This window comes from Onychostruthus taczanowskii, unplaced genomic scaffold, assembly GCF_017590055.1.
Source record: "Onychostruthus taczanowskii isolate IOZ18803 unplaced genomic scaffold, ASM1759005v1 scaffold25, whole genome shotgun sequence".
NCBI classification, from domain to species: Eukaryota; Metazoa; Chordata; class Aves; order Passeriformes; family Passeridae; genus Onychostruthus; species Onychostruthus taczanowskii.
This window is the reverse complement of record NW_024499796.1, coordinates 5513592-5539001: the sequence shown is the minus strand read 5'-3', so window position 1 is coordinate 5539001 and position 25410 is coordinate 5513592. Positions and strand designations below refer to the sequence as shown.

Below are 25410 nucleotides of genomic sequence, written 5' to 3'. Positions count from 1 at the left end.
GATCTATTTATAGAGGATAAATCTTAAATATTAAGGCCCTTTTAAGAAAACTACTCTGCTGTTGGGTTCAAATATTTATTATCAGTTTTTCAACACATGAAAAGCTGCCCCATGCAGTGACCCAAAGCCAGGAGCCTGCCTGCAGAAGCGAGCTGGGAAAAGGCTCAGTTACATCCAGACAGTCTCTGACTGCCGTTGCTCGCGCTTCCACATGAACCAGCTGCTGCTGGAGATGCCAAGCTTGAACTCTGGAAATTCAGATTAACTCCTGTGCTGATCAGAGAGAGATGACAGGGCTAAAAGAGCCATCAGTCCAGCCCAAGGGTGTTTATGCTTTTATGTTCTTGTGTCTTCTGTGGGGTATCATGATGGCCCACTCCAGCCAGGATTTGAAATTCTAGAGGACTCAGTTCCATTGAGACTTTTTGCTTTTGAAGGAGATGCCACCGAACCTTGTTCTGCTCATTTCACTGTCTATAAAAGGGCTATAAGAGCTCTTTACCATTCATTTTAGGGACTCTTACTTCACTGTTAATTGTGTAGTACTTTAAATTCCTCAGCAGAACCATTGCACTCAGCTGTGAGTGAATGGACTCACATGGGCTCAAGAGGTGAAAGCACTGCCGAGTTCTGCTGAGCTCCCACTCTGTATCCTGCAGCCTTGATTCCTACACACAGGCCAGACTCCTTCCCAGCAACAGCCAGAATAACTCCACTGAAGTTGGTGCATCTGTGCCTGCTTATGCCAGCACTAAATTTAGCCTGTGCATTCATCATCAACTTGTTCCAATGAGTTAGTTAGAAAAAAATCTCCAAGCAGAGTCATTCCTTTTAGGAATAATCACTTAAAGAAGCTCCGCCACCAGCCCCTGTCCCTGCGGACAGGAACGGCACAGGATATGCAGGGACTGTTACCCAGGAGCCGGGTGGCTCCCGGAGAGCAGCCCCGCGGGCGTGCGGCCAGCCCGGCCGCACAGTGATTCACCCTCGGCGCCAATTACTTCATTGCCCCAGCAAAAACAACGACGGTAGCGGGCAAAGCAACGGGCCAGAGCACACCCCGGGCGCTCCGTGCGCATTGAGCCGGCCCCATTCCCGGGCAGCCCCGCGGTGACAGCCAAGTGCAGCTCCCCTCACACGGCGGCCCGGGCCCCGCTCTCCACCGCGCTCTCGGCTTTGTCGCCCCCGCCCCGCCGCCATCTTAACTCCTGGCAGCCCGGCGCCCTTCGCCTGCGCTGCCACCCGCGCCCCCGGCGGCGCGGCGGGACCAGCCGGGCCCCAGCGCAGCTACGGCGGGAGCGACCGAAGGGGAAGAAGCGGCTTCCCCCGGACTCATGGCTCTAACGAAGGTGCCGAGAAAGACCGTACCGCTCTCTCGCACAGAGCTACCGCCGCCCCGCGCCCGTCCCCAACATGGCCCCGCCCGGCTCACTTTACCGCTCGCAGGCCGGCGGGCTCGTCGCTTGGGTGACGTAACCGCGCGCCCGTTTCCATGGGAACCGGAGGCGCGGGCGGCGGGAGCGCCACGGGCCGCGACCGCCGGGAGCGACTCCCGATCCCCCGGGAGCGACTCCCGATCCCCCGGTGCCGCCGGGCCCTCTCCGCTCCCGGCATGTTCGCGGACAGGACGGCACCCGGTGCCGACGTGCAGTCGCTGTGGAGAAGCGCCCGGAGCGCGCGCTGCGAGGCGGTGAGAGACCCCCGGGGCGGCCCCGCTCCGCGCTCTTGCACCGCCGGGCCGGGCACGGGGCGGCTGTCAAGGCTGCGCCTTCCCCGGACCTTCTGCGATCGTGTCCCGACTCGCCCCCTCCCTGTTCGTCCGCGACCCCCCCGCAGGTCCCGCGGCTCCAGCGCGGCCCGGGACCGAGCCCTCCCGCTCCGGGAGTTGTTGGCGCCGGGCCCGGGGCCCGTGTCCGCCCGCCGGCTCTGGCCCCTCAGCGCTGCGCTGGTTTAGCCCCCGGGCGAATTGGCAGAGAAGCAGCCGAGCGGCTGCCGCCCCGCAGCTGGAGAGCTGATGATGCAGCGCTGTCACCGTGTGCGCTGCTCGCTCCCTGCTCTGCAGCTCGCTGCCTTCTTGGCTTCTCCCGTCCTTCCCATTCCGTGCTTTAGAGCTCTGCCTGAGTCTGACGGGCATTCGGGCGTCTCTGCCTCGATCAGATGATGGGAAGGTCACAAACGCATCACCAAGACCCCCAGGTACTGGGGTACCCTGTGTTTAACATGAACCAGAGCTGTGCAGAGGGGCTGGAATGTCAAACAGCAGGAAGGGGAAGGTGCTTTAAATGCGTTGTGCAACACTGGTTTTTCTGCTTGGATTATAGACTGTCTGTCTTCTTTTACTAGAAAACTTGCCAGACTGGGAAAATTTCAACAGCAGAAGCTGCAGCACAGTCTCACACAGCCCGAGATGCTGCGGTGCAGACAGAACAGAGCAAAGATGCTGTCCAAGACTTCCAGCAAGAAGTCCAAGTAGATTACACTGGGCTTCTGTCATTCCTTCAGAGAGTGGAGGATGCTGTTATCAAAGAACTAAATAAAAACTGGAGAAGTCATGCCTTTGATGGCTTTGAAGTGCACTGGACAGATCAGGATGAAAGAGTAAGTGACAGCATTCAGGTCATGGTCCAAGCAGAGTTCAGTTACTCAAAGCTGTTAGTCCTTATTGCTGTGATTGTTCTTGCCAGGTTCTAATAATTAAACATTACCAGTTGGATTGCTTTGAGGTTTTTTCAGCTTTCTCCTTGCTTGGTAAAACTGTTCTTCCTGCTGGTGACTGAGCTGTAGCAGCAGTGAGAGGAGGAAGCCTGCAGTTGGTGTAGGCTTTTCTTCAGCCCCTTCAGAGCACTCCAGCCTAGCAGGGATCTAGGAACAGTTGCAGTCAGTGAGTTGGCAGCTCTGCCTGCTAAGGTTTGTTTAGTGCATGGTGCTCAGGAATAGAAGCAGTTTGTATCAGACAGTACATGTTGGGACTGGCATTTTCAAACTGTTACTTGTGAAGCTCAGCGAGTGCCAAACTCACACCTGGCAGCTGCTGTAAATTCTTAGGCACAGCCTTTCAGAGCAGTGCACTCTCTGACAGGTTGTCTTTGAGTGACAGTTGTGTTGTGGGTTTGTTTCCCAACAGGAGTTCAACAACCTTTTCACATAAATTCTTGGACTGAGGAAAACTCACGCTGTAACCCCACAGTCACACCAGGGGTGGGCACGGATCTCATTTCTCTCTGTTCAGAGACTGTTGCCTCAGTGCTTGGATTTGCTCTCTTCCAGGTGTTGTGTTTGCATACATTGTCATACCCAGAGGCTCAGGATCAAAACCTGCAGGTCACCAGTGTTTCATGGAATGCCACGGGATCTGTCATTGCATGTTCCTACGGCCGGTGAGTATCCGGAGGGATTTGGGAGTGCAGCTGAGGCTGATGTGATGTCTCAGGCTGACCTGAGGTCTAGATATGTTTGTTTTCTCTGCAGTAATAAACTGACATATCTCTCTATCTATACACAGTCCTTAAAGTTAAATTATTAATCTTCAAAGTAACAAAATCTCAGACAAGTCCTGAATTATATCTTTTGTTTCTTCCACCTTCCCCCCACCCTGAAAATGGATACATGATCTTACTGATTTGTTTCTAGGTAGATTCTGTTTGAAAAATGTAAAGAGCAGATGCACTTGCAAATATCTGTAGGTGAGGTTTGGGAGAATGCACTTTATCTTCACTGAGATCTTGATGTTTAATGTGGTCTCCGAGCACCCTGAATGAACCTGGCACCTGTTCATGCATGTGCCTGGTGCCATGGACATGTTATAACATGTTTAAGGATTTCTGAAATAGGGGTTTCACAAATCACTTATCTAATCCATTAATGTCTGTAGCAGCCCCCTCTTTCTTGGCCCTACTGCTGCCTTTTAAAATGCTCCACTTTCCTTAAAACCCCAGCAAAAAGGGTTTTCATGAGAGAATGCTTAGGGAAGAGAGAAACAGGGCAAACCTGTATGTTAGCTACAGCTGTTTGCAGATGAGGATGTTGTTTCTGTGTCTGTGGGTATCGTCAGCAGAATTCCTTCCATGAACTTTCCATATGCACCCTTTTGATTGTTCCCATTATTTGAATAGTTAGTAGGTCTTGGAATAGGGAAATTGTACCCAAAATTTACTGGCTGCCACTTTGAGGTAAGCACAGACATGTTCCCTGTCACATCCTGTATAAACCAGCCCCCAGAGAACTTCCATTCCCTCATGATTCCTTCATGACAGGACCCAAAGCAACACACTGAGGTGACCAGTGGGGAATCTCTGAGCTCTGTTGGACTGGAATTCTCTGGAACACACAAAGCAAGGTGTAGCTTTTTGTTTTTCAGGTTGGATGATGGTGACTGGAGCACAGAAAAATCCTATGTTTGTACCTGGAATCTGGACAGAAGAGGGCTGAATCCACAGCACCCTGACCTGGTGGTGGATGTTCCCAGTTCTGTCATGTGCCTGGCTTTCCATCCCTCCCAGCCATCACTGATAGCTGGTGCGTTGTTCTTACCTCAGACCATGCTTGGAACATACCCTTTTTTCCTGCAGCCTGGATCCTTTGGTTTCTCTCTCTGAGTGCAGCCTCAGATTTCCTGTAAAGGAACAGCATTGCAGCTCCTCAAACTGAGGAACTAATGCCTACCTACACAGATAAGTGCACTGTCACATCTGAACTGGGACTTGCTGCTTCTTCAGTGACACCTGCCTTTATATGCCCTTCTCAGAGAGAGGTGACAGAAGGAAATCCAGCCCTGGCTGTAAGGGAATAAACTTATTTCAGCAGAGCAATATTCTCTTACACCAGAACACCTGGGCCCACGCACAGAACTGCCCAGCCTTTGAAGCTGGTGGGTCTTTTTCCACCATTGCTCCATTTGTGCATCTGTTCTGAGCTGTCAGACCTTAGATGTTTTGTATTTGTCCTTTCAGGTGGCCTGTTCAGTGGGGAGTTGGTGGTGTGGGACACCAGCAGGACAGAAGACCCTGTGATCTGGAGGACAGGCATGACAGATGACACCCACACTGACACAGTCTATCAGGTAACAGAGAACACTGGCAGCAGACAGGGCTGGGCCAGGTGAGAGTTGCCACTGCTCTGTGTCATCCCTTTGGTTCCCATCCACAGCCAGGCAGTTCACAGACATTTCAGCAGTTATATTCTTTTTTGGTTGGCTATTCCCTCCCAAATCTAGTTCCTGAACAGACAGCCTGTAAAAAATAACTTCTCACTGTCCAGAATAAATGAAAAGCAGACTAATTCCCAAACTGTAATTTTTTATTAAGGGAGTTGCAGCCAGTGATACTTGGAGTGGTTTAAAAACACAAATGGGAAAGTGTCACTGATCCTTGGAAGCTTAAAGCCACATGCTTTAAGGGGTTTTACAAGCATGTCATGCAGTCTGGCTTCCTAAGGATTTTGCCTTTCTGGAGCCTTGTGACTCTGGACATTCTGTGTATTTTTCTCATCTGCTACTCAGAAAAATGCTGTTGTTTGGAGCTGGGTGAAAGTGCCATAAATGCCCATCCCAAAACTGAGGGCAGGTGAACCTGCAATAGAAACTGCAATGGAGATTCAGCCCTAGACACTGGACGTGTTTCTCTCCTTGCATCAGTCTGTGCCAGCTCCCAGCAGAAGCTCGTTCGGTACCAGGCTGGTGCCTGGCTCTGCTCCTGTGTCACTGCATGGGCTGGGCAGTTGTGACAGTCCCCGTTGTCCTGAGCTCGTGGCATTTGCAACAGGTTAACTGGTTGCCTGACGCCAAGCACAGAAACCACGGCCGGCTGTTGAGTGTGGCAACAGACGGGAAGATCCTCGTGTGGAGGGAGGAGCGGGATGGGCGGCTGGCCTTGGCTGAAGGATTTGCCATCGTGGCTCAGCAGATCCCTCGCAGCACTCGGCTGAAGAAGGTGAGTTCAGCAGCTCAGAGAGTGATCTTTCCATAAAAACACTCTGAACCCTGGAGCCCAAGTGTCAGAGCTTGCCCAAGAAGGGCCAGGAAAAGCCCCTTCTGAACATAAACACCCTTGAGCCACAGCTCCTTTGCCATACAGAAATCATTATTGGAAGAGTGACAACAGCTGAGGCCTTACCATGCTCTAAAGAGAAGTTAGTTGCCAGGATGGAGAACTTGCTTGTAATGTTAATTCATGTGAAGCCATTTGTAGGAAGGATTCAGTCCTACAAACACGGAGCTGTCACAAGCTGTGCTGTGACCAGCCCTCTGTGTCCCCAGCAGGCTCTGCCTGCGTGTGCCTCTCTGGGAAGCCCCAGCTCACACCAGCTCTGTCTCTCCTTGGCAGGTGGGCTGGGGAGAGGCAGCCGTGGGGGTGACCTCGCTGTCCTTGTCACACTTCGATGCCGGTGTGTTCGTTGTGGGTGTGGAAGGCGGCTGCTGCCTGCGGTGCTCCACCGCGGCGCAGCGCCCGGCGCTCCCGCGGCCTGGCGGCTCCGTTCCCCTCAGGGCTCCGGCAGAGCTCGCCTTCTCCCCTCACGCTGGGCCCGTGTACTCCGTGAGCTGCTCGCCCTTCCACAGGCAAGTGCTGCATGTGGGACACATCACTGCCGGGCTCTAAACACAAAACAGCCCCTGGGGGTGCACAAGTTCCAAAGAAGGGGCACCTGGCATTAGGAACTTGCCGTTGTGGGGAAAAAAAAACCAAACGTCCACTGGCTCTGGTGAAGCTGCCTGCTGGACTGTGCTGCATGTGGGCACATGAAGAATATTTGCACCTTCCTGAGATGATCCTGTTTGTTACAATTAAAACTCAATTTAAAGCCAAGGAGATGAAAAAGTTCTTCACTTGGGCAGATCACTAAGTATCTTGCTGAAGATTCTTCTGACATTAGTAGCTGCCAGAATTTAAAGAGAAGCTCCCATCTCTGCCAGCAATTCACCCATCATCCGCGGAGGCCCCAAGCCCCGTGTCTGTGAAACATGCTGACAACCCAGGTTTGCATTTAATTTGCATGAGACAAACCCAGCTCGAACAATGCCCAGCTCCAGATCAGCAGTTCTCAGGCAGCCCTGGGCCACAACCCATCAGCGGTCAATACAAGCCCTCATTAAGCTTAATTGAGGGCAGTAACAAACAGCCCACAGCACAGCCTGGCAATTGCTGCTTTAGGAAACACAGACCTTTACAAAGCAGGAATATTGTCCGAGGTCATGCTCCTTGACTGATTTCTGTTCTTTATCGTTAGCAATACAACAAAAATAGCTGTTTCTTGCTTCCTCTCTCCCCCAGGAACCTCTTTCTGAGCTGTGGGACCGATGGACAAGTTCACTTGCATTCCATGTTGCAGACACAGCCCCTCTTTGCTCTACAGTTATCAAAGAAATACCTGTTCTGTGTGTGCTGGTCTCCCGTTCGACCACTGGTTTTTGCAGCTGCGTCTGGGGAAGGCAAGTAACTGCAGGTGCCTCCTCTTGAGCATAAAATTAAGAGTGTGTATTATTTAGTCAGATTGATTGTACTGATTAGCAGATCCCACAAGCACAGAGCAGTGGCCGTTGTTTTCACTGTGTAATTAGTACAAAGGAGTAATTTCTAACTTTAACAAGGTGAACCAGCAGTTATTTTTCACTTCTGATGGTACATTTAAATCTGTTGCCACAGTCATTCACAGGAATACAGCACAGCAACACTGTGGCTAAATCTATTTCCAGCTTGTTTTTGACATCTACTTCCAGAACTAATGGTTTAAAATGAAAAGCTTTTCCTTAGAAAATTGCCCAAACATTTTTGAGTTAAAGACTGGAGATTTCACAGAATTTGGCAAGCTGGTTTAAGGTTTCTGACAGTAGAACAAATCCATGCTGCCTGCAGTAATGTCAGCTGTCTGTCACAGCCTAGACACCCATCAGCAGGGGAAACAGGTTAAAAATAGCTCTCAGTGCCAGACTAAGCAGATACTCACCTGCTGATACAATGTCTGTTGCCATGAAGCTGCAATGAATGTCTGTGTCTGCAGGAGAGGTGCACCTGTTTGACCTGGCCCGGAGCACGCAGAAGCCCACGGTGTCCCTGAAGCAGTCTGTGACTGACTGCCCTGTGTATTGTTTGGAATTCAACACCAAGCACACGCGGCTCCTGGCAGCAGGGGATGCTGCTGGGACAGTCAAAGTCTGGCAGCTGAGCTCCGACTTCACCGAGCAGGGACCAAGGGAAATGAGTCACCTGGAGCAGCTGGCAAGTGAGATCATGGACTGAGGGAGCAGCACAAGAGCTGCGTGAAGCTTGTAACTGCCCTGACTCCAGGAACAATTCCCCACTCACCTGTTCCAGTGTTGGCCTGGAAAACACAGGTAACCAACAGCTGGAGTTGCCTCCACACAACAGTTAAATTTGCATTTAACCATTAAACACAAGATGATGTGGTTCGACCAGTAACTTTTATTCAAGCACACTGCAACATGTTTCTTTTCCCTAAGAGTTTTAAGCTAAGCACTTTAAGGTTACATCATAAAGTAACATTGATTATTGTAGAGCACAAAGAGAGAGAGACACATGCAGAGCTACAGTCAGCAAACGTGAGCATGTCCTTTGCATCTTTTGGTGCTAGTGTTTCAGATCAATTCACAAAGAGTGAACGTGTAAATTCTATGTAGTCGTAGGCAGAAGGCAGTTCCCTGCCCTTGCCATCCATGTAGGGTTTCATGTGAGAGATGCAATAATCGGCCTGTTCCCGGGTCAGGTTCTGAAAGAGAGACAGCGTGGGGGTGAGAGGGCTCTGGGGCTGCCAAGGGGCATTGACAGGCAGCCCTCCCATTCCCCGGGGCAGAAGCCAGAGCAGCACTACGCCCAGCATGGAAATGCTCTGGCTGTTGGCACTATTTGGTTAAGGGTTGGAAGGCCTGACCAGAGTCTTCCCACCGAACAGAAGACAGAGCAGGTAACTGGGACAAGGAAACACTGCAAACTCTTTATTTCCCTGCCAGCTAGTGGTATTCAGACAGGAAAAACTTGCTGTTTTGGCAGGGCAGTGAGAGGGAGGAGATGTTCATACTGTCTAAACTTAGGCTCAAGCTCTTTGAATTTGCTGTCTGAAGAAACATCCACCATCTAATTTCCCAAATGATGGAAGCGAAGTTCTGAGGATAGTGCACTCCCTTACAAGGCCTTTGATTAGCTCTTGTTTTATTCAACCTGAGCAGTTCTTTGGTACCTAAAGCTTTTCCTCTTCCTCTGTAGAGCCAAGAAAGCAACTGAGTAGGGCTGACACAGCAATTTCTGTTTGCTGCAGGGAATCCCCAGGCACGGTCAGAACTGACTCAGCCCCAGTGACATGAGCCTCCAAGCCATTAGTGCTGGGCTTTATCTATGAGCAGAAGTCTTGTGTTTTCCTCCCTGGGGTCAACAACCAGCACTTACCTGGTAGAGCTCCTCCTTGGTCACGTAGGGCTTCCCCTCGGAGCTGAGGGCGCGGAAAGCGCTCTCGATCTCCTCGCTGGATTTCACGTTCTCCGTTTCCCGGCTGATCATGAAGGCCATGTACTCCTGCAGCGAGACGTGTCCATCCCTGCCAGCAAAACACAGTGTGAGCACCCAGAGCACAGCACTGCCAGGCCCTCCAGAGAGGGGCTGGAGCTGTTCTGGAATGAGTGAAAGTCTTAACGCAGGAGACTCAACACCAGATCATCCTCTCAAAGTGAATCTCTTCTTTACAAACGTCAGTCTTGCCTTCCTTAAGGCTTTCACATGAGTGACTGTAAAAACAGCCAAGGCTCTTAGCCTGTGAAGGACCTTCCAGCCAACTCCCCAGCCAACACCTCCATGTATTTTGCAGTACAGAAAGGTCCAACTCACCTGTTGGGATCTACAGTGTCAAGAATAGACTCAAACTCAGGGTCTGGCTCTCCTTCCTCAACCATGGGCAGATCATAGCCGAGAGAGCGCAAGCAAGATTTAAACTCCTGGTGGTTAAGTCGTCCAGATTTGTCCTTGTCAAAGTGCCTAAAAACATAAAGCCAGAATCCACGTGTGTCAGTTATTGAGTCCTGAGAGCTGTAAAGTGAGCTGAAAACTAGATCAAGGTTATAACCAGCCCCTATTCTGTACAAATGAGTTTGTATCAATAAATAGTTTTATCTAGCATACATGAAAAACATGCACAAATTCTTAACTTTGCTTAAAAATCACCCCTTCCCCACCAACAAAACCCCAGCTGTATTCCCAGCTGGAATGCATTGGCACTGTCAGCAGCAGGGGCTGCAGGCTGTTGCCCTCTGGCAGAAAATGGAGCAGCTCAGCACAAAGTGGGGCAGACAACAAAGGAGCCACAAATGGATCCTGCAAACAGGAGCTGTCCATGTGCCAGAAATATCTCCCAAGGCTTCCTCTGGCCTGTGTTCCTTGAAACTCACTTGAACATCATGCTGAACTCCTTCAGGGCCTCCTCGGTGACTCCAGTGGTGTTCCTGAAAAGGAAGCAGCAAAGCTGAGTTCCTGAGCTGTGGTGCTCTGAGTCCAGCAGCTGCACCACATGGTGAGGACAAAGGAGCAAGCAGCCATTCCATTGGGAACACTTGTACACACTTATTCCACAGAATAAAACCGTTCTGCTAAGATCCCACCCTTGCTCATGGCCAACAGGAGCTATTCCAAAACTGCTCACTTCATCCCTCTGAAGGGAACTGGGAGGTGGTGGGGATGCACAAGCTCACTGCATCCATTGTTCTGAGCACAGGAGACTTTAGCACAGACCATGCAAGGCTGGCTGCAGGCATGGGCAGCTGTGGCTCCTGTCTTTCCTCCTACCCCAGTCAGACACTTCAAACCACACATGGGCCAGGCAGTACCGGGCTTGGATCTGCTGCTCCAGGTTGTGTTGCATCCTCATCCCCAGCTGGTCCAGCTGGTCCCACTGCTGTGCCAGCCCCACAGTGCTGTGTTCTGTGTATTTGTTGTCCAAGATAAGTGCCTCTTCCATGGCTGCTCCAAGGTCCTCAATCTTCTTCAGCTGGCTCCTCATAGCTCGGATCTCTTGGTGCTTGCGCTGTGAGAAGGGAGCAAAGAGGAGAGAAATCATGGAGCACCAAAAAAACCTCCAACTTAAAGTTAGAACAGAGGCTGGCAGGGGGGGAAGGGTTATCCTTTTTCTCCTAGGACTTTATGTCCACATGCTGGGATTTGTGAAATAAGATTCAGAGCAATGTTCATCTTCATGCTCACTATTGCAAACTAGAGCTTGCAAAGCAGTTCTGGAGACTAAAAAACTTCTTATTAGGAAATGTGCTAAAAATACTGTATCCTCTCTGCCCTACCCCACCTCCTTTAGGAAAAAGGAAAAAAATGGAAAACTACATCAGTGTTGTTTAATGGCTTGCGGTGTAAGCAGACATCAGATATGTAAACAGATAATCCCAGAGGTCTCTTCAGTATTATAAATGTCTAAAATAAATGAAGATTTTCCCACACAATTCCATGCATTTCCCTTCCCACTCTGAGTTCCCAAGCCAGCTGGAAATGCTGTTTTATCCATAGGTGCCCATCACTTACTTTAGTAGCTTCTAGCTGCGACTCCAGTGTTCCTGATTCCTCCACCATACATGACCTAAACACAAAACAACAGTGAGAGAAGGCACTTATCTCATAAAAAAATGGCATGTGGGGCTTGAAATTAACAGTCCTTCCTTGAAATGAAAAATCCTTTCAGATATTTATACACTGGTTTTGTGTTTTGTTTATTCTGACTCATCCTATTTCAGACTGACACTGTACATTTTGTCTGATTCTTATTTCTGTAAATAGTTAATTTCTAGCCCCATTTGAAAGGCAACGTGATCAGCAGCCACACTTCATGCCAGACTCAAAGCACCCGCTTTACTGGACCTCATGGAATTAGAATTTAGTGCAGTCCCACCCCCCTGCCCCGTGCCCAGCACACACCACACACACCAACTGCAGGTGAGTCACTGGGGATGGGCTGTATTTGCAGTCAGGTACAGGAGCTCTACAAAGGTGTGTTACAAAGGGGAAAATGAGGGTAAAAAAAGATGGTGAGAACTACTGGTTTGGTTGAAAAGTAACCTTAATGTGGCATAATCCTTGCAGAGAGCTACAGACCTCTGCTGCTCAGCAGTGCCTGGTGGAAAGGTGCCTTTCCCACCCCACCTCTCCATGCTGCACCCAGAGCAGCTGAGGTTCAGCCACTCTGCCCAGTGATTTCCACCCTGAGCTTTACATGCAGGTCCCCACAGTGGCCAGGGGCTCCGAGATCTCCTTCATACAGACTAGCTATGGACAGTCTCTGGATGCTGCTTTTCCCCCACCCCAAGATCCCAAGCAATCTCTAAGCAGCCGTGTTTGGGAATCTCTGTCCTTCCAACACGTACGGTGAGAGCTCGCACTGGACGACCCAGACATGGACAGTGAGTCTGGGTGCTGTGCAGGTGGGGTGTCCTCTGACTCTGGGGTATTAAAGTTCCTGAAACCTGAATCTCTGGTATTTCAGTCACTAAAACCAGGTTTTCATCCCCACTGGACTCTGTCTTCCCACATGTTTTTGAGCTTCTTGAGAATGGGGATTTCAAGTGCTGAATCACTCTGTAGCAATGAAAATGCACCAAACATCTGGGTGTTTCTCACCACAGGGTTAAGGCTCAGACTCAACGCCTGCCTAGAGATGAAGCGCACGCCCAGAGCCTTGAGCAGGAAGCTGGGAACCAACCGTGGAAAGAACCAACAGGGAAACAAACCTCCAAGCATCTCTAAGCCGTGAAAGTTAGTTGGAAGGAAAGCGAGCCTTGGAATTAACAAGTGCGTTTGAAAACCAAAGTGAGGTAAGAAAATAAGAGGAAAAAACCTTCCAGATAGATCATCCCCAACTTCATACTGATAGACACGAATGACACGACGATATGCTATGCTAGTCAAAGGAAAGAAACCAAGTAAATTCCAAAAAGGAAGAAAGAAAGAACAGAGGAAAGAACACACCAAAACACGGCCACTGCAGTGGAGCCACACTCCAAGCCAGCACTGCTTTGCAGCAAACACAAGCAAGTACTTAATGAGAGAAAATTATTTAAATGCTGGTTGCACATACACAAAAATAAACTGTTATTATTTTCATGTAAATCACAAATAAGTGAGTCTCAGTGAGAGACAAACTGAAATTTTGCAGTTAGCTCATCTACAGATTGTTTAAAAGCATTTTTTTTTCCTAATCTCCAAATTGTTCTTCCTCCCTTCCCCCAAGAACACCTCTCTCAGGCAGTGCTGGCATGCACAAGCTGCAAAGCAAGGAGTGTGCATGGCAGCTCTTCTCCTGACTTTTCCCTGAAGCTCTGCCTTCCCTCTCATCGAGCCAGGCTAAGCACAGCCAGTGCCTCTTGGAACTAAATCCATGTTTTTAATCTATTCACAGAGAATTAGGGACAAATTCTGCCTGGCATATCAGCAGCCCTCTGGTAATTTGTTCAACAAAAGAGCCTGGCATGAGGATCTCTAACTCTGACCCTGCGTCTTTCAGTGAATGGCTCCTTTCTGTTCACTCGTTCTTGGACACCAGAACTAATCTACATCACTACTTGACAAAGGAGCAGGGAATCCAGCACCCATTCCAGGAAAATCTGCTCTGTTCTGTTAAACTGTACAACAAAACCAGGGCAAACTATTTTGGTCTGGCAGAACACAAGAGACTGTGATCATTACAGAGCAACTAAGCAGCAGAATTATCTGTGAAGATTCCATCCTTCTATTAGGAAAAGCTTTCTCTTTAGGAGCAAGGCCCTGGCCTCCTCCAGCCCTGAGCACAGGCTCACACACAGCCTCTGCCCTGGCCAAGAGACTGCTGGCATTTGACATCACAACTTATCACAAAGCTTCCACTGTGCTGAGACTCGTCCTGCTGAAGGAATTTAACTGGGCAGACACATTTGCAGAGGCTTTGGTAGTCTGAAAACATTAAAAGATCCTATTATTTCCTTTCCACTTCCAGACAAATGGCCAGCACGCATCCTCATCAGGAGCCATTGCTGTGGACACAGAGTGGGCTTAAAACTGCTGGCAAATTCCAGTAGCTTCTTCAATTCATGTTGGAAGGTTGGTTTTCTCCTATCAAGGCTAAAATCTGTGTGGGCCGTGGTTCTGCAGCAGATTAAAAATGTGCAGTTCATATTTGCAAACTAAAGAGTTTTAAGACATGTAATATCAGCAAAATGTTGTAAGAATCTTCCCTTCTCCTTATCAAAACTTTGGAGATTTCATTCTTCTCAAAACAGTTATGGTCAAATGTTTTATTGCACTAGGCAAATCTCTTAAGCTGAAAAACTAGAAATGCCAGAATAGCCTGCCTTTGGAAAGGAGCTACACTCTCATATATCTTCTCAACTTAAGGGCCTTTTCCTGTGCAAGCCCTCAGAGAAAGCAAGAGCAAAAGTCAGGAATTCCATGGTGTGCCAGTGGCTGCCTGTGGTAATCCTGCTTTTGACTAGGAGATTGTTATGTTTCTACTGGTTTATAGCTCACTACTCCAAAATCTTGTTTCCTGTGTCTGTGCACCTCAGCAAAAGGTTGCTCTTTTTAAATAAGAGGGGTTTGAGCACAGCTTTCACAAGCGATGTAACAACAGGAGAAAACACACAGAGCAGAATACATCAGCAAAATTTGAAAGATACAAAATTCAATACTAACCCATCTAGCAGGTAAGTCCTGTAGAATGTGAAGATCCAAACATCAGGCAGCAGGACAGAGACAAGACAGTAAGAGAGGGATACAGATTTGGGTGGGAAGCAAACATCAAAAAGTTAAAAATCATATTTATATTTCATTATTTCATGAAGACACATACAGAACTACTTGTAAACACACAGAGAGAGAATCATAGGGTTACATAGAACAGAACTCACCTCCTCTGACCCCCAGCCAGAACCTGTCAGAGCTGCTGACAGCACTGACTGAGTGCAGGCACCTGCAATGCTCAACCTTGAGACTTTTTATTTCTAACACAGTTGTTACATCTTTACTCCCTCTCCTTAGAGAAAATTATTAGTAGACTGTAGCCTAGGGAAATGATTACAAAATTTTAAGCTCTTTTCACATCTTCTTTTTCTATTTGAACTCCAGTAAGATTCCCAATACACTGCTCAATAAAAAAAGGGGCATTAACAGAAACGCTGCTGGCACTTCAGAGTCTGCTTGGAGCTATTTGTGCTCCACCTCCCCAGCTGTGCTACAGCCTAGTTCAGGAATAACTGGAAGAAAATTAAGTCCTGGATAACTGGAATTACTGCAGGAAAAGTAATTCAGAAATAGGAACATTTTTGCAGGCTAGTGTTCCAGGGCTTTCCTTTCCCCTGTAGCTACTGGGGCCTCCCTCAAATCCCAGCTGCAGGGAATGGACAAGTCCCAGTGCGCTGTTTTTCAGTAGAAGACATTTACAACTTTGACAGCCCAAAGAGATGGAGGATGAACACAAATACTACCTAAAGCATTCTCTAAGGGCACGTCCTGGAAAGACAAACCATACCTGGTCTCCTGAATCCACTGATGGAAGGCATTGGCATGCTGAGCAAATTCCTGACGCAGTTTGTCATTTTCTTCCTGCCTTCGTTGTTCCTTCTGCAGCTCCAGTTCACGTTCCTGAGAAATGAACAACAGTAATTTCAGAGAAATTAAGGTTTTGGTCTCATCCTGTAACAGAAAGCAAAAACTAAAAGCACACTTCTGAGCCTCAAAACAAAATTGAATGCTTAGTGTCCTGGATACCTAGAGAAAAGCATCTCAGGTGGTAATTCAGAACTGAAATCCTGTGAACTGCAATTGAACTAGCAGTTGCTTCACTGCATAGCAGAGAAGTTAAATTTCTGTTACAGTTAGGAAGTGAGACACATGTGTCTTGCCTTTGGAAGAGCCAAATGGAAAACCATGAGAACAACTGACAATAGCACAAGTTTATAGTTAATGGCAATTTATCTTTGCTCAGGAATTTTGAGATATTTTGACTGTATTATGGTGACAAACTCTTGCACCCATTATCTCAGAGAACAACTTCCAGGGATGACTAAAAGGTCATAAAATATAAAGAGACTCTTTCCCTCACTGACTTGCCTTGATAATTTTCTGCAGGTTCCTCCAGGTTTCTTCAAGAGCCTCCATAGTGAACCAAGTGTAGGGGTTGGAGGCCACACGGAAGCTCTTGATCTGGCGATCAAGCTCTGCCAGCTGGTTGAAATCAGCCTGGGCAGAACTTAGCGAGGAGCGGAAAGCGTCGTGAGCTTCTCTCAGGGCTTTGATTTCCTCCAGTGAGTTGCAGCGCACAGGATCCGTCAGGTCCTCCTCAGCATTCTCAAACCAACTGTTGAAGGCAGAGGCCTTCTTTGCAAAGGTCAGGAACAGATCTTCAACCTTGAAAAGAGAAAAAAACCCAGTTGTTCAGTAATGGAAATACTCTGTATGAGCTCATTTGGAATGAACATGCAAGAATTTGCCTTGCAAGCATCTCAGAAATTCTTATGTTAATTCTCCAGGATCTCCAAAATGGTTAGTTGCAAAAGCATGAACAAGCTACAGAAGTTGCAAGTGTGTATTTTTTTATCAAGTGCACAATTACATTTTTGTAGCCCCATTGTTGGCCACTCACCTTTCTGAAGTGCTCCTGAGCCTCCAAGAGTTTCTTTTTCCTGGCAGCAGAATTAGCCAGTAGCTGATTCCAGCGTTTCATCAAGGAAGCATGCCGGGCCTCGATGGCCTTGGACTGGATGTGCTTGGCTGCGAGCAGCTGGTCTTTCAGAGCAGTGATGTTTGCAATTCCCTCCTGCTGGAAAGCCTGAAGTCCAGCATCAAACGTTTCCTGAAGCATTAAAAGAATAGAAGCTATTTGAGATGATATTTTAATTTAGCCTTTCCAGTATATTTCAAACATGGATTCTTGTGTTCACAAGAGTTCAGCTGGTGGGGTGGCAGCAGCATCAGCACTGACCTGTTTGGTGAGCAAGGTTTGCACTGAAGAGAGGTCACGTCCGTAATCATCTGTCTTCAGACTGTTTTCCTTCTCTCCTGGAAAATGAAACAAATTTTGCAAAAATGTAATTTCTCCATCTCAAACATTCCCTCTGTTCCAGATCAGGTTACTACAAAGGCATAAAGCAGGGACACACACTGCTGATTACTCTGGGCTTAAGTCTGCTTGTTACAACAGCACATGAGGAGCTACTGGAGACCTTTGGAAATGAAGGAGTTTAAGGTTTGTTTGTGACCAAATATTGTACAGAACATACCTATCCATGACTCCACCACATCTGCTTTCCAGTTGAACTGGAGGAAGGCTGAGTTCTCATCCAATTTGGCTTTCCTCTGAGCTGCTGCTTTCTCCAGATCTGACACTTTGCCTCTGAGCCCCTTCATCTTGGCAGTGATATTTGCCTCATGGTGATTGTTCTATGTGACAGGGAGGAAAAAAAATATAGCCATCCTGTATGATGTTAAAGTCATCTGAGGCATTCAGGACGTTGGTGACAGAGCAAGGACTTCAGCTAAAAGATGCTGTCTCAGAAACAGCTTTGAAAGCAAAACACCAACAGCGTACTCAGCCACAAAAAATGAGTAAGAGCTCTTTTCAAAGCCATGACAGAGAAGAGCAAGTGTACTGTAACATGAAGATGTCCTGGGGGACCTTTGAAGGTTTCTCTTTCCTAGTTCATGCTCACCTTTTTAATGAGATCCTCTCCATTAGCACAGACATCATTCACTCTGTCCTTGTGGACAGTAAAATCAGTCTCAAATGCCTCATGCTTCTTCAGCAAGCCCTGCAAATACAAGGCACAGGCACTTCTAAAAATAATTTTTCACCATTTATTAAAAAGTAATTCATTTTATAAATCAGTTAGCATAAACATCTGTCAAAAATTAATCTTAGCTGGTTAGCACAACGTACTGGTTTTCTGTGGACAAAAGGAAACTGAGACTGACTTCCAATCAGAGGTCAAGAGATACAAAGCTACATCAAACTAAAAGTAATTTCTTTAGGAAGTAATATTACTGGAATGCTTTTATAAAGTGGATTTACATTTTTTACAATGTAGGACTTCAGAAGGAACAAACAACCTCTACATTGTAAAGACAGTTAAAGAAAAGGTTTGTTATGCTGTAATCAACAGTAATGCAACAATAAAGTGCTGACAACTTCCTCCATACCTGGATAGCAGCAAGTGTGTCCCCATAATCCTCACTGGCTACCAGAGTCATTTTCTCATTGATCCAGGCTTCTTCTTCCTCAACATTTGCTACAAACTGCTGATACTCCAGAGACTCCTCCAGACGCTGGCCCCTGGGTGGGGAAGGTAAAACTAGTCAGTGTTGCTTTATGGCATTGAGATGTAAGATCTAAAAACAATGTGCAGAGCCTGAACCTTATCATTGACACTTCACTCCTCCAGCAGCAGCCATGGCTGGAGCTCCAGGAATTCCTTGGATTACAAAGCCTGCAGCTGCCAAAGGATTGGAGCAAACTCTCTCCCAACACTTTGTAATCAGGAAAAATCTCCTGGTAGTGGATTAAAGCCAGCCAATTGCAAGCCTGTGGTTTCCAACTGGTGCAAGAAAAGGCTAAACACAACATACACCTCAAAAAGAGGCTACTGCTTCTACTGAGGAAGATTGTATAGACTTGTAGAGTCTGTGATCAGTGATAGATGCTGTTACATCATATTCCTAATAACTCATACCCTGAAATTGTATAAATCTGATCATTATGAGTCCCTGTAACTTTGAATTAATACTGAATTTTACAGAAATTCATACCTAGCAGCTGCCAACTGTTTTAACTCTTTCCAGTGATCCACAAACTGAGCGAGTCTCTGCTGTATCTCCTCCTTTCCAATTGTGTTGTCATCTGAAAGCTTCTTACCCGTGTCCAGAACACCCTAAAGAGAAACATTATTGGAACATTACCTGCCTTCCTCATGTGCATTGTTTGGGTTCCAGCAAAACTACTGCTGGCTTTCATCTCTTCCACAGTCAAGAAAGGTGCTGCTTATAGAGAAATCTGTCACGGGGAGAGGCTTTTACCTGGATAGCAGGTTCGTGGGCAGCTAATTCTGCTTCTAAGCGCTTGTGTTTCTTCCTCAGGTTCTGCACACCAGTCAAGTCTCTGCCATAGTCCTCTGAGCTAACCAACAGTTTCTTCTCTCTAAATTCAACACAGAAGAGAGAAAGGTAAAATATGAAAATTAATTCTAAAGGTCCAAGGTAACAAAGGAAACAAAAAAAACCCCTCGATACACAACTGCTCTGCCTTGCACAAAGATCTTGGATGCAAATTCCTGTGTGAGGAAAAGAAGGTGACAGAGAGCCCATCATTTATCTTTGAAGAACAGAATTCCTCTGTACTGTTTTCTTTTTAAAAATATAGATGTCTTTTGTAAAGTTGTCCAAATTTTGTTTGTTTTAAAAGCATCACAAAAGAAGTGCTCTAACTTGAATAATTTCTATCAGCCTCATGTTTCCTTCCTCCTGAGGTACTAACACCAATGTCAAAAGGCCATTTGATTAATGACAACAACTGGCTAGAATCAAGAAAGTACTTGAAACTGAAAAAGGTTTGAATTTTTGGTAGGAGCATTCCGAAAAAGACTAGAATGAAATGTCTGAGTCTAAACAGTGTTTTTCTGCTTACTGGGATTAGACCAAAGAAAACTGCAGACAAGAAACCCCACCCAAAGCAGTTTTTCTGGACTCCTATAGATGCACAGTTGTTGGAAGGCAGCTCTAAAGCCACACTAAAAAATATGAGTGTTGTTGGCAAGCCCAGAACTTCCCAAACACCCACTTGATCCAGGACTCCTCGTCGTCCATGTCACGGAAGAACTGGTGCAGGCGGTGGCTCTCGTTGAGCTTGGCGCGGCGGGCGCTGGCCATGCCCTTGATGCGCTGGAAGCGCCCGTTGATGGTCTCGCGTTTGTCCTTCACCTGGGACGTGTCAAAGGCGCTGCTGGTCATCAGACTGTCAGCCTGGCTGTTCAGGTCCTTCAGGCGGTCCTGGACACAGAGGGGAGAGAGCAGGGATTGCTCAGAGCTTGTTTCTGTGCTCATTATGTCAGGATGAAAATCAGAATCTGACTCGCAGTCACAGGTTTTGTTAAAAACCACATTTCGACAAGTCTGTGACTGCAGCAGTATCAGGAGCTGTACCTACAGAATTGCTTATGACTATGATTTATCTTCCAAAACTAAAAGGGTAAGCAATACCTCATGAGCAGATATATCAGCTTCCAGTAACTGGTGTTTTTTCAGAAGGTTGTTAACAGATGCCAAGTCCTTCCCGTAGTCTTCAGATGCCAACAAAGCCTCCACCTAGGGACAGAGAAGGAAACATGGAATGAAGAACAAATTGTGTTTCATGAACTCCTTGAAATTATAATGCTGTAAAACCATGCAAATTATTTCTCGATTTTCTATTACACCTTTACCTTGTCACCTGTTTAATAGCCAAAAGGTTCCATGAAAATTTGCTTCTTCTCATATCTTATTGTTTGTAACTAATAACATATACACAAGAATTTTACTAGTAATAACATTTTTTTTAAAATAAACCTAGACTTGCTCAAAGGTAAACAGCGCTCCACAAAATCTAACATCAGCAAAGGTAATAAAAACTGAAAAAAAAGATGCTTTGCAAGTAATGAACTCCCATCTTATTACCTCTGAAAGCCAAAAGTCAAAGTCCTTGATGCCAGTATTGAAATTCTGTTGCTTATTAGCTTCTTTCAGTTTCTGACTCTTCTCTGCTGATTTCTGTACCAGGAATTGCCACTGGTCAGCCAGGGCAGCCAGGCGTGCCTGTCAAAAAGTGGGAAAGATAAGCAAATGTCACAAATGAAACATAAAGAAGTTCTGTGCAAAACCAGAACATGGTGGAAGTGTGGCTGTTGATCCCAGGTATGCAAGTTAGAGTCACTATTTTGAGCTGCCCAGCTATAATTTACACCTCAATCAGAGGACAGAAAATTTATCCTCCTTGAGGCCAAAGCAGAATGATTCACCTGATCTGCACTGTGCAGTTGAAATACAAAATCTTCTATAAAGCAAGATTTGTTCTAGAGGGACACTGTCCTGCCTCAGTTACCAAAACACTGCTGAAAGCAGAGCCAAGCAGGACTCGAAGGTGCCCACCTTGACGGCGTCCTCGCTGCCGGCGCACGCGCCCCTCTCGATGAGGGAGTTGCCCATGTCGATGACGCCGCGGATGCGGTCGGCGTTGGCGTGGAGCTCGGCTTCAAAGGCCTGGTGCTTCTGGTGCTTGCTCTGCAAGGACAAACCCAACACTCAGGCTCTGCACAAAGGGCTCCCCCATTGTTCTCATGGGCTGGGTGGTCATCAGCTTTGTGCACAGGCTGAGCTGAAGTTCTCTCTGCGTAGGGTATTTACTGCTCGCTCCAGTGTTTACTCATTACCTGAGAAACCACCAAATTTTGACCTGGCACTGAGCTGAGCTGTTACTGCAGTAAAGATTCCTAGTTTTCAATGCAGCCCTTTGAAAGCAGCAATTACACATACCCTGAGTAGAGTAGATCATCCTTTCTATTCCTACAGTAATTACACAAATTCCTACTTCCCTTTCTAATCTATATGTAATTAACAGAAATCACTGCTCCAGGTTATCTGCTTTCTGCAGAGTTTTGATACTAGACATGCACAGCCCCATTATATATAGATAGCTAAATACTGAATTAACAGCCAAAAGATTCTATAAAGACATAACTGAATTATTTAGTAAGAATTTTTCTCTGCCAAATTGAGAGCACCATGAGAACAACAGGAGCCTTGGTGTGGGAAGAAGTGTGCAGCTCTCATGGATCCATGATCCATCCACCCACCACGAATATGACAACAGCACAAAAGTGACAAGACAGAATTTGCAAGTATAAACTGGAAATGCTAGTGACGGTGGACATGGGTAGAGAGTGTCCTAGAGAATGGGATGAAAGGAAATGTTAGATCAAAAATAAAAAAGGAAAAATACTATAGCGCTGGTATGAGAAATTCTGCATGAGCTGCTTCATTTTGGGAACTGTAAACCCCAAATCCTGAGATTTGAGGAAGCATATCCTTCAAAGCATTTGGGGAAGCATATCCTTCAAAGCTAGATCTACCAACTTGGAAAATGCAATTTAAAAGCTGCCAATTGTATATCTCCATATAATTACCATGACAACAAATTGCAAAAAAGCCTTTCTAGTTTAATATAATTTTTTTCCCAGTTAAAAAAATAGTAATTTAATGTACCACACTCTGAAGTGACAAATTATTCTTTCATTTCTTACTCGTTAGCTTCTCCTTCCTTTGTTCTATCTTCTCCCTCCACATAACCTCATCTTACTCCGCTTCTTGGATTCTTACAAGTGCTGTCAGCTTTCCATCTGGTACATCTCTTTTTCTGGAATGTTCTTTCTGTTTTATTCCCTTCTGTGCTCTTGCAAGAACTAAGCCAATCAAGTTCTATCAATTTCTGAATCCTCCATCTTCAGCATCTGATTCTACAAACACAAGCTCACGGATTTGACATTATGCCCTGTGTTAAATCATCACAAGTGATGACCAAACAGCCAAATTTCTGAAAAAGGGGACAGATCCCCATTTTCCTATGGGCTAACTCCTAAAAAAGCCTAAACTACATCATTAATGGAGCATAAATTAAACAGATCATGCAGAACACCTGCAAAACAAATACATAAATAAATGGTGCTGAATAGGAATTAACAAAAAAGCCACACCCATAGGACGAGGATCAACAGCTGTACCTGGATGGAGGTCAAGAACTAACAGAAAACAAAGAGATTGCATGAACTGATGGATGGAGCAGCAACCAGAGCTTGGGCTTACACAGAAGCTTATACAGAGAAAATAAATTCACATACCAGGCTAGTCCAAACTACTTACCAGCAGTTTGGAAAGCTATAAAACAGATTGAGAGAAGTAGTTCAGTGCATTCATACTACTTCATAAACCAGAATTAAAACATAAGAGGTAACTTTATTCCTTAATACTGAAAAATAAATGAGATTTCACATTTTATAATGTAAAAGAGTTGAGACCCAAGAATTCCTTTTCCTTATTGTCTAGATGCTGGGAGAGAGACAGAACAGCCACTTGGGTTTCTTTAGGAAACTTTCTGCTGCAGATACCACATATCTTATTAATTATATGCATGAATAATTAATTATAGGCATGAATAATTACTAACCAAGTCCTATTTTGGGTCTCCTTTCATGCATAATGTAACTTCCATTTTCTCCTTGTTGAAAGGAGAACATGTCCAACATGATGCACTATTCTGTCATCTCTGAACAAGAATTCCTGAGATTTTCGAACTAGAAGAGCAGGCCTTGCAAAGTTAACAATGATATTCTGATTTTTAAGCCAAGAACCACATTCACCTGGATATTTGTGGGATCCTTATAGGACTCATCACTTGCAGTCTGGAGCTTTTCACTGATCCAGGCTTCTATTTCATCCACATCACGACTGAACTGTTGGAGAGTCTGAGACTCTCCCAGCTTCGATCTCTTCTCAATCATTTGAGCTTTCAGACGAAGCCACCTGTAGTAATTTGACATAGGCAACGAATAAAACACTAGAGCCACATGAGGCATCACCTTCAACAGCTACAGGACATCCCTAAAGAGGATTTCCAGGCATCTGCCTTCTCCTCCCAGGCAGCACTGACCTATCCAGGACCTCGTTGCGTCTGTTGGCGATGACTCCCTTGGCGTAATGATCTGCAGCAATCAGCTGGTCAGCAAAGGACTGCAGGACAGCAATTTTCTCTTCCTATTCAAACCAGAAACCATGAATCAGAACTGTGGTTCCCTGAAGTCAAATGATGAGCACAGTCTACAGAACAAGACTTTTTATCTTCTTCAAATTTACATTACTGGGACCCTATGAAGAAAGTCTCTCTTCTACAGGACTGCAGAGTTCAACTTAGAACACTTTTCATCTGTGGCATTTAGGAAAAAAGGATCTTTTGGGCTAAAACCTTCAGCAGTATGATCTCTGAATAAATCTAGGCAGTTTTCTGCCACAAATAAAGGGAAAAAGTAATTTAAAATCAGTGGATTTACACAAATACTTGCCACTATTTCTACACTGTCTGTAGGCAATGAAATACTTCCTGATCTGCACAAACTGCTTCTAAACTTCTGCAGCAAATTCCATGTGGCTGAATATTTGGAACTGAACTTTAGAAGCCATAGATAGCAGAATTCCTTTTGCTAATGATTCACATGAGAAAAAGGAAACTATTTTCCCCTTACTTCAGCTACACTTCTCACCTGGACATTGATTGCTTTATCAAAATCTTCATGTTTCTTGATGAGTGCCTCCACACTGTCCAAGGAGTCTCCTTTATCCTCTGTATTTAGGAAAGCCTCCCGGGCAGCCATCCAGTTTTCAGCTTGTTCACAGTCCCGATGAAACAGCTGGGAAGGCAAAAAATCCAAAGCATGAGCAAGACAGCTCAAGAGCACTTTTATCTCCATAAAATGATAAACTTCTTAATGAATAGAGGAATTATTTTTCTTATCCAAACTACAGCAGAGTACCTGTAGTTCCAGGCACTGGTCCAGCATCATTCTGCGCTGGACCCAGGCCTTCTCCAGGTCTGTCCGTTCTTGGTCCAGAATATCCAGTTTCTCCTTGATCTCTGGGCTGGCATAGTGTCCATGGGCAAGAAGCTGTTGTCCAAACTGTTCAAATGCCTGGAAAGTGCCAGCTCTTGCATCTATTTCTGTGCGGTGTTCCTGCGAGGGGCAGAGATGTGCTGCTCAATAACCAGAGCTGGAACTGATCTATTTTTGGAACTCTAATTGGAAAGTGTCAGAAAAAAGAAACATTTGTTGATGTTTATGACACACTTATCTTTCACATACCTGGTGCCTTTCCAATAAAGCTTCAGCTCCAGTCACATCCTTTGCAAGCTCATCTGAGGAGACCAGGCCCCGGATCCCGTTGATCCAAGACATGAGGTCCCTGTGAACACACAGTAATAGGGAATTTTCCCCTCCCTCCACTGAAATAAGTCACATCAGGGAGTACAGTCCTTTTCTGAACCCTTCACAGAAATATTCCTGTGGAACAATAAGCCATGTACACTCCACTAATAATAAACAAATTGAGAGGGGGAATGGCATCACTACCTGAAGTCACTGAGGAAACGCTGCAGGTCGTGAGAATCTCCGAGCTTCTCCTTGCGCTGGTCAGCACGTTTGCCCAGACTATTCCAAGCCTGATTCAGCTCGGTGCATTTTTCCTGGAGATCTTCAGCAGATTCTGGATGTGATTGGATTAGACGCTGGGCAGTTTCACCAAGAGAATTCACCTAGGATTACAGAGAAGGAAATGAACACAATGAAGACAAAGAGAAGTGCCATAGTTTGATCATCTCTGGTAG

At 46.2% G+C, this 25410-nt stretch overlaps 2 protein-coding genes across 13 annotated transcripts in view; one reads left to right on the top strand and one right to left on the bottom strand.

Moving 5' to 3' along the window:
* The first annotated feature begins 92 nt into the window (after nt 1-92).
* DYNC2I2 (dynein 2 intermediate chain 2) lies at nt 93-8260 on the top strand. The gene is made up of 9 exons (XM_041406437.1): nt 93-1690; nt 2344-2598; nt 3268-3377; nt 4358-4515; nt 4950-5059; nt 5760-5927; nt 6321-6553; nt 7266-7423; nt 7993-8260. The coding sequence occupies exons 1-9, from the start codon at nt 1493-1495 to the stop codon at nt 8229-8231; spliced, it is 1629 nt and encodes a 542-aa protein (XP_041262371.1). The 5' UTR covers nt 93-1492; the 3' UTR covers nt 8232-8260.
* A 134-nt stretch (nt 8261-8394) lies between these two features.
* SPTAN1 (spectrin alpha, non-erythrocytic 1) overlaps nt 8395-25410 on the bottom strand; it is a 45920-nt gene continuing 28904 nt past the window's right edge. For 6 of the 12 annotated variants that reach the window (XM_041406424.1, XM_041406422.1, XM_041406425.1 and 3 more), the window contains 28 exons: nt 25157-25338; nt 24890-24989; nt 24563-24760; nt 24293-24439; nt 23686-23789; nt 23396-23558; nt 22899-22913; nt 21132-21263; nt 20661-20798; nt 20208-20312; nt 19789-19997; nt 19029-19149; nt 18762-18883; nt 18156-18288; nt 17669-17767; nt 17240-17399; nt 16942-17018; nt 16603-16812; nt 16071-16367; nt 15490-15602; nt 14655-14672; nt 12826-12888; nt 11520-11574; nt 10820-11016; nt 10385-10438; nt 9828-9974; nt 9393-9540; nt 8395-8718 (listed from right to left, as the gene is read on the bottom strand). In XM_041406424.1, coding sequence (XP_041262358.1) covers nt 8593-8718; nt 9393-9540; nt 9828-9974; nt 10385-10438; nt 10820-11016; nt 11520-11574; nt 12826-12888; nt 14655-14672; nt 15490-15602; nt 16071-16367; nt 16603-16812; nt 16942-17018; nt 17240-17399; nt 17669-17767; nt 18156-18288; nt 18762-18883; nt 19029-19149; nt 19789-19997; nt 20208-20312; nt 20661-20798; nt 21132-21263; nt 22899-22913; nt 23396-23558; nt 23686-23789; nt 24293-24439; nt 24563-24760; nt 24890-24989; nt 25157-25338 — 3633 coding nt within the window. In that variant the 3' untranslated portion in view covers nt 8395-8592. The remainder of the gene's footprint in view (nt 8719-9392; nt 9541-9827; nt 9975-10384; nt 10439-10819; nt 11017-11519; nt 11575-12825; nt 12889-14654; nt 14673-15489; nt 15603-16070; nt 16368-16602; nt 16813-16941; nt 17019-17239; nt 17400-17668; nt 17768-18155; nt 18289-18761; nt 18884-19028; nt 19150-19788; nt 19998-20207; nt 20313-20660; nt 20799-21131; nt 21264-22898; nt 22914-23395; nt 23559-23685; nt 23790-24292; nt 24440-24562; nt 24761-24889; nt 24990-25156; nt 25339-25410) is intronic. The other 6 variants (XM_041406426.1, XM_041406429.1, XM_041406431.1 and 3 more) reach the window with 3 other exon arrangements.

Bases quoted from the DNA above. Each gene is read 5' to 3' on its own strand.
- DYNC2I2 (XM_041406437.1), top strand. From the start codon at position 1,493: ATGGGAACCGGAGGCGCGGGCGGCGGGAGCGCCACGGGCCGCGACCGC. The intron at 3,378-4,357 runs GTGAGTATCCGG...TTTGTTTTTCAG, and splicing joins ATTGCATGTTCCTACGGCCG to GTTGGATGATGGTGACTGGA. The intron at 5,060-5,759 runs GTAACAGAGAAC...CATTTGCAACAG, and splicing joins ACACTGACACAGTCTATCAG to GTTAACTGGTTGCCTGACGC.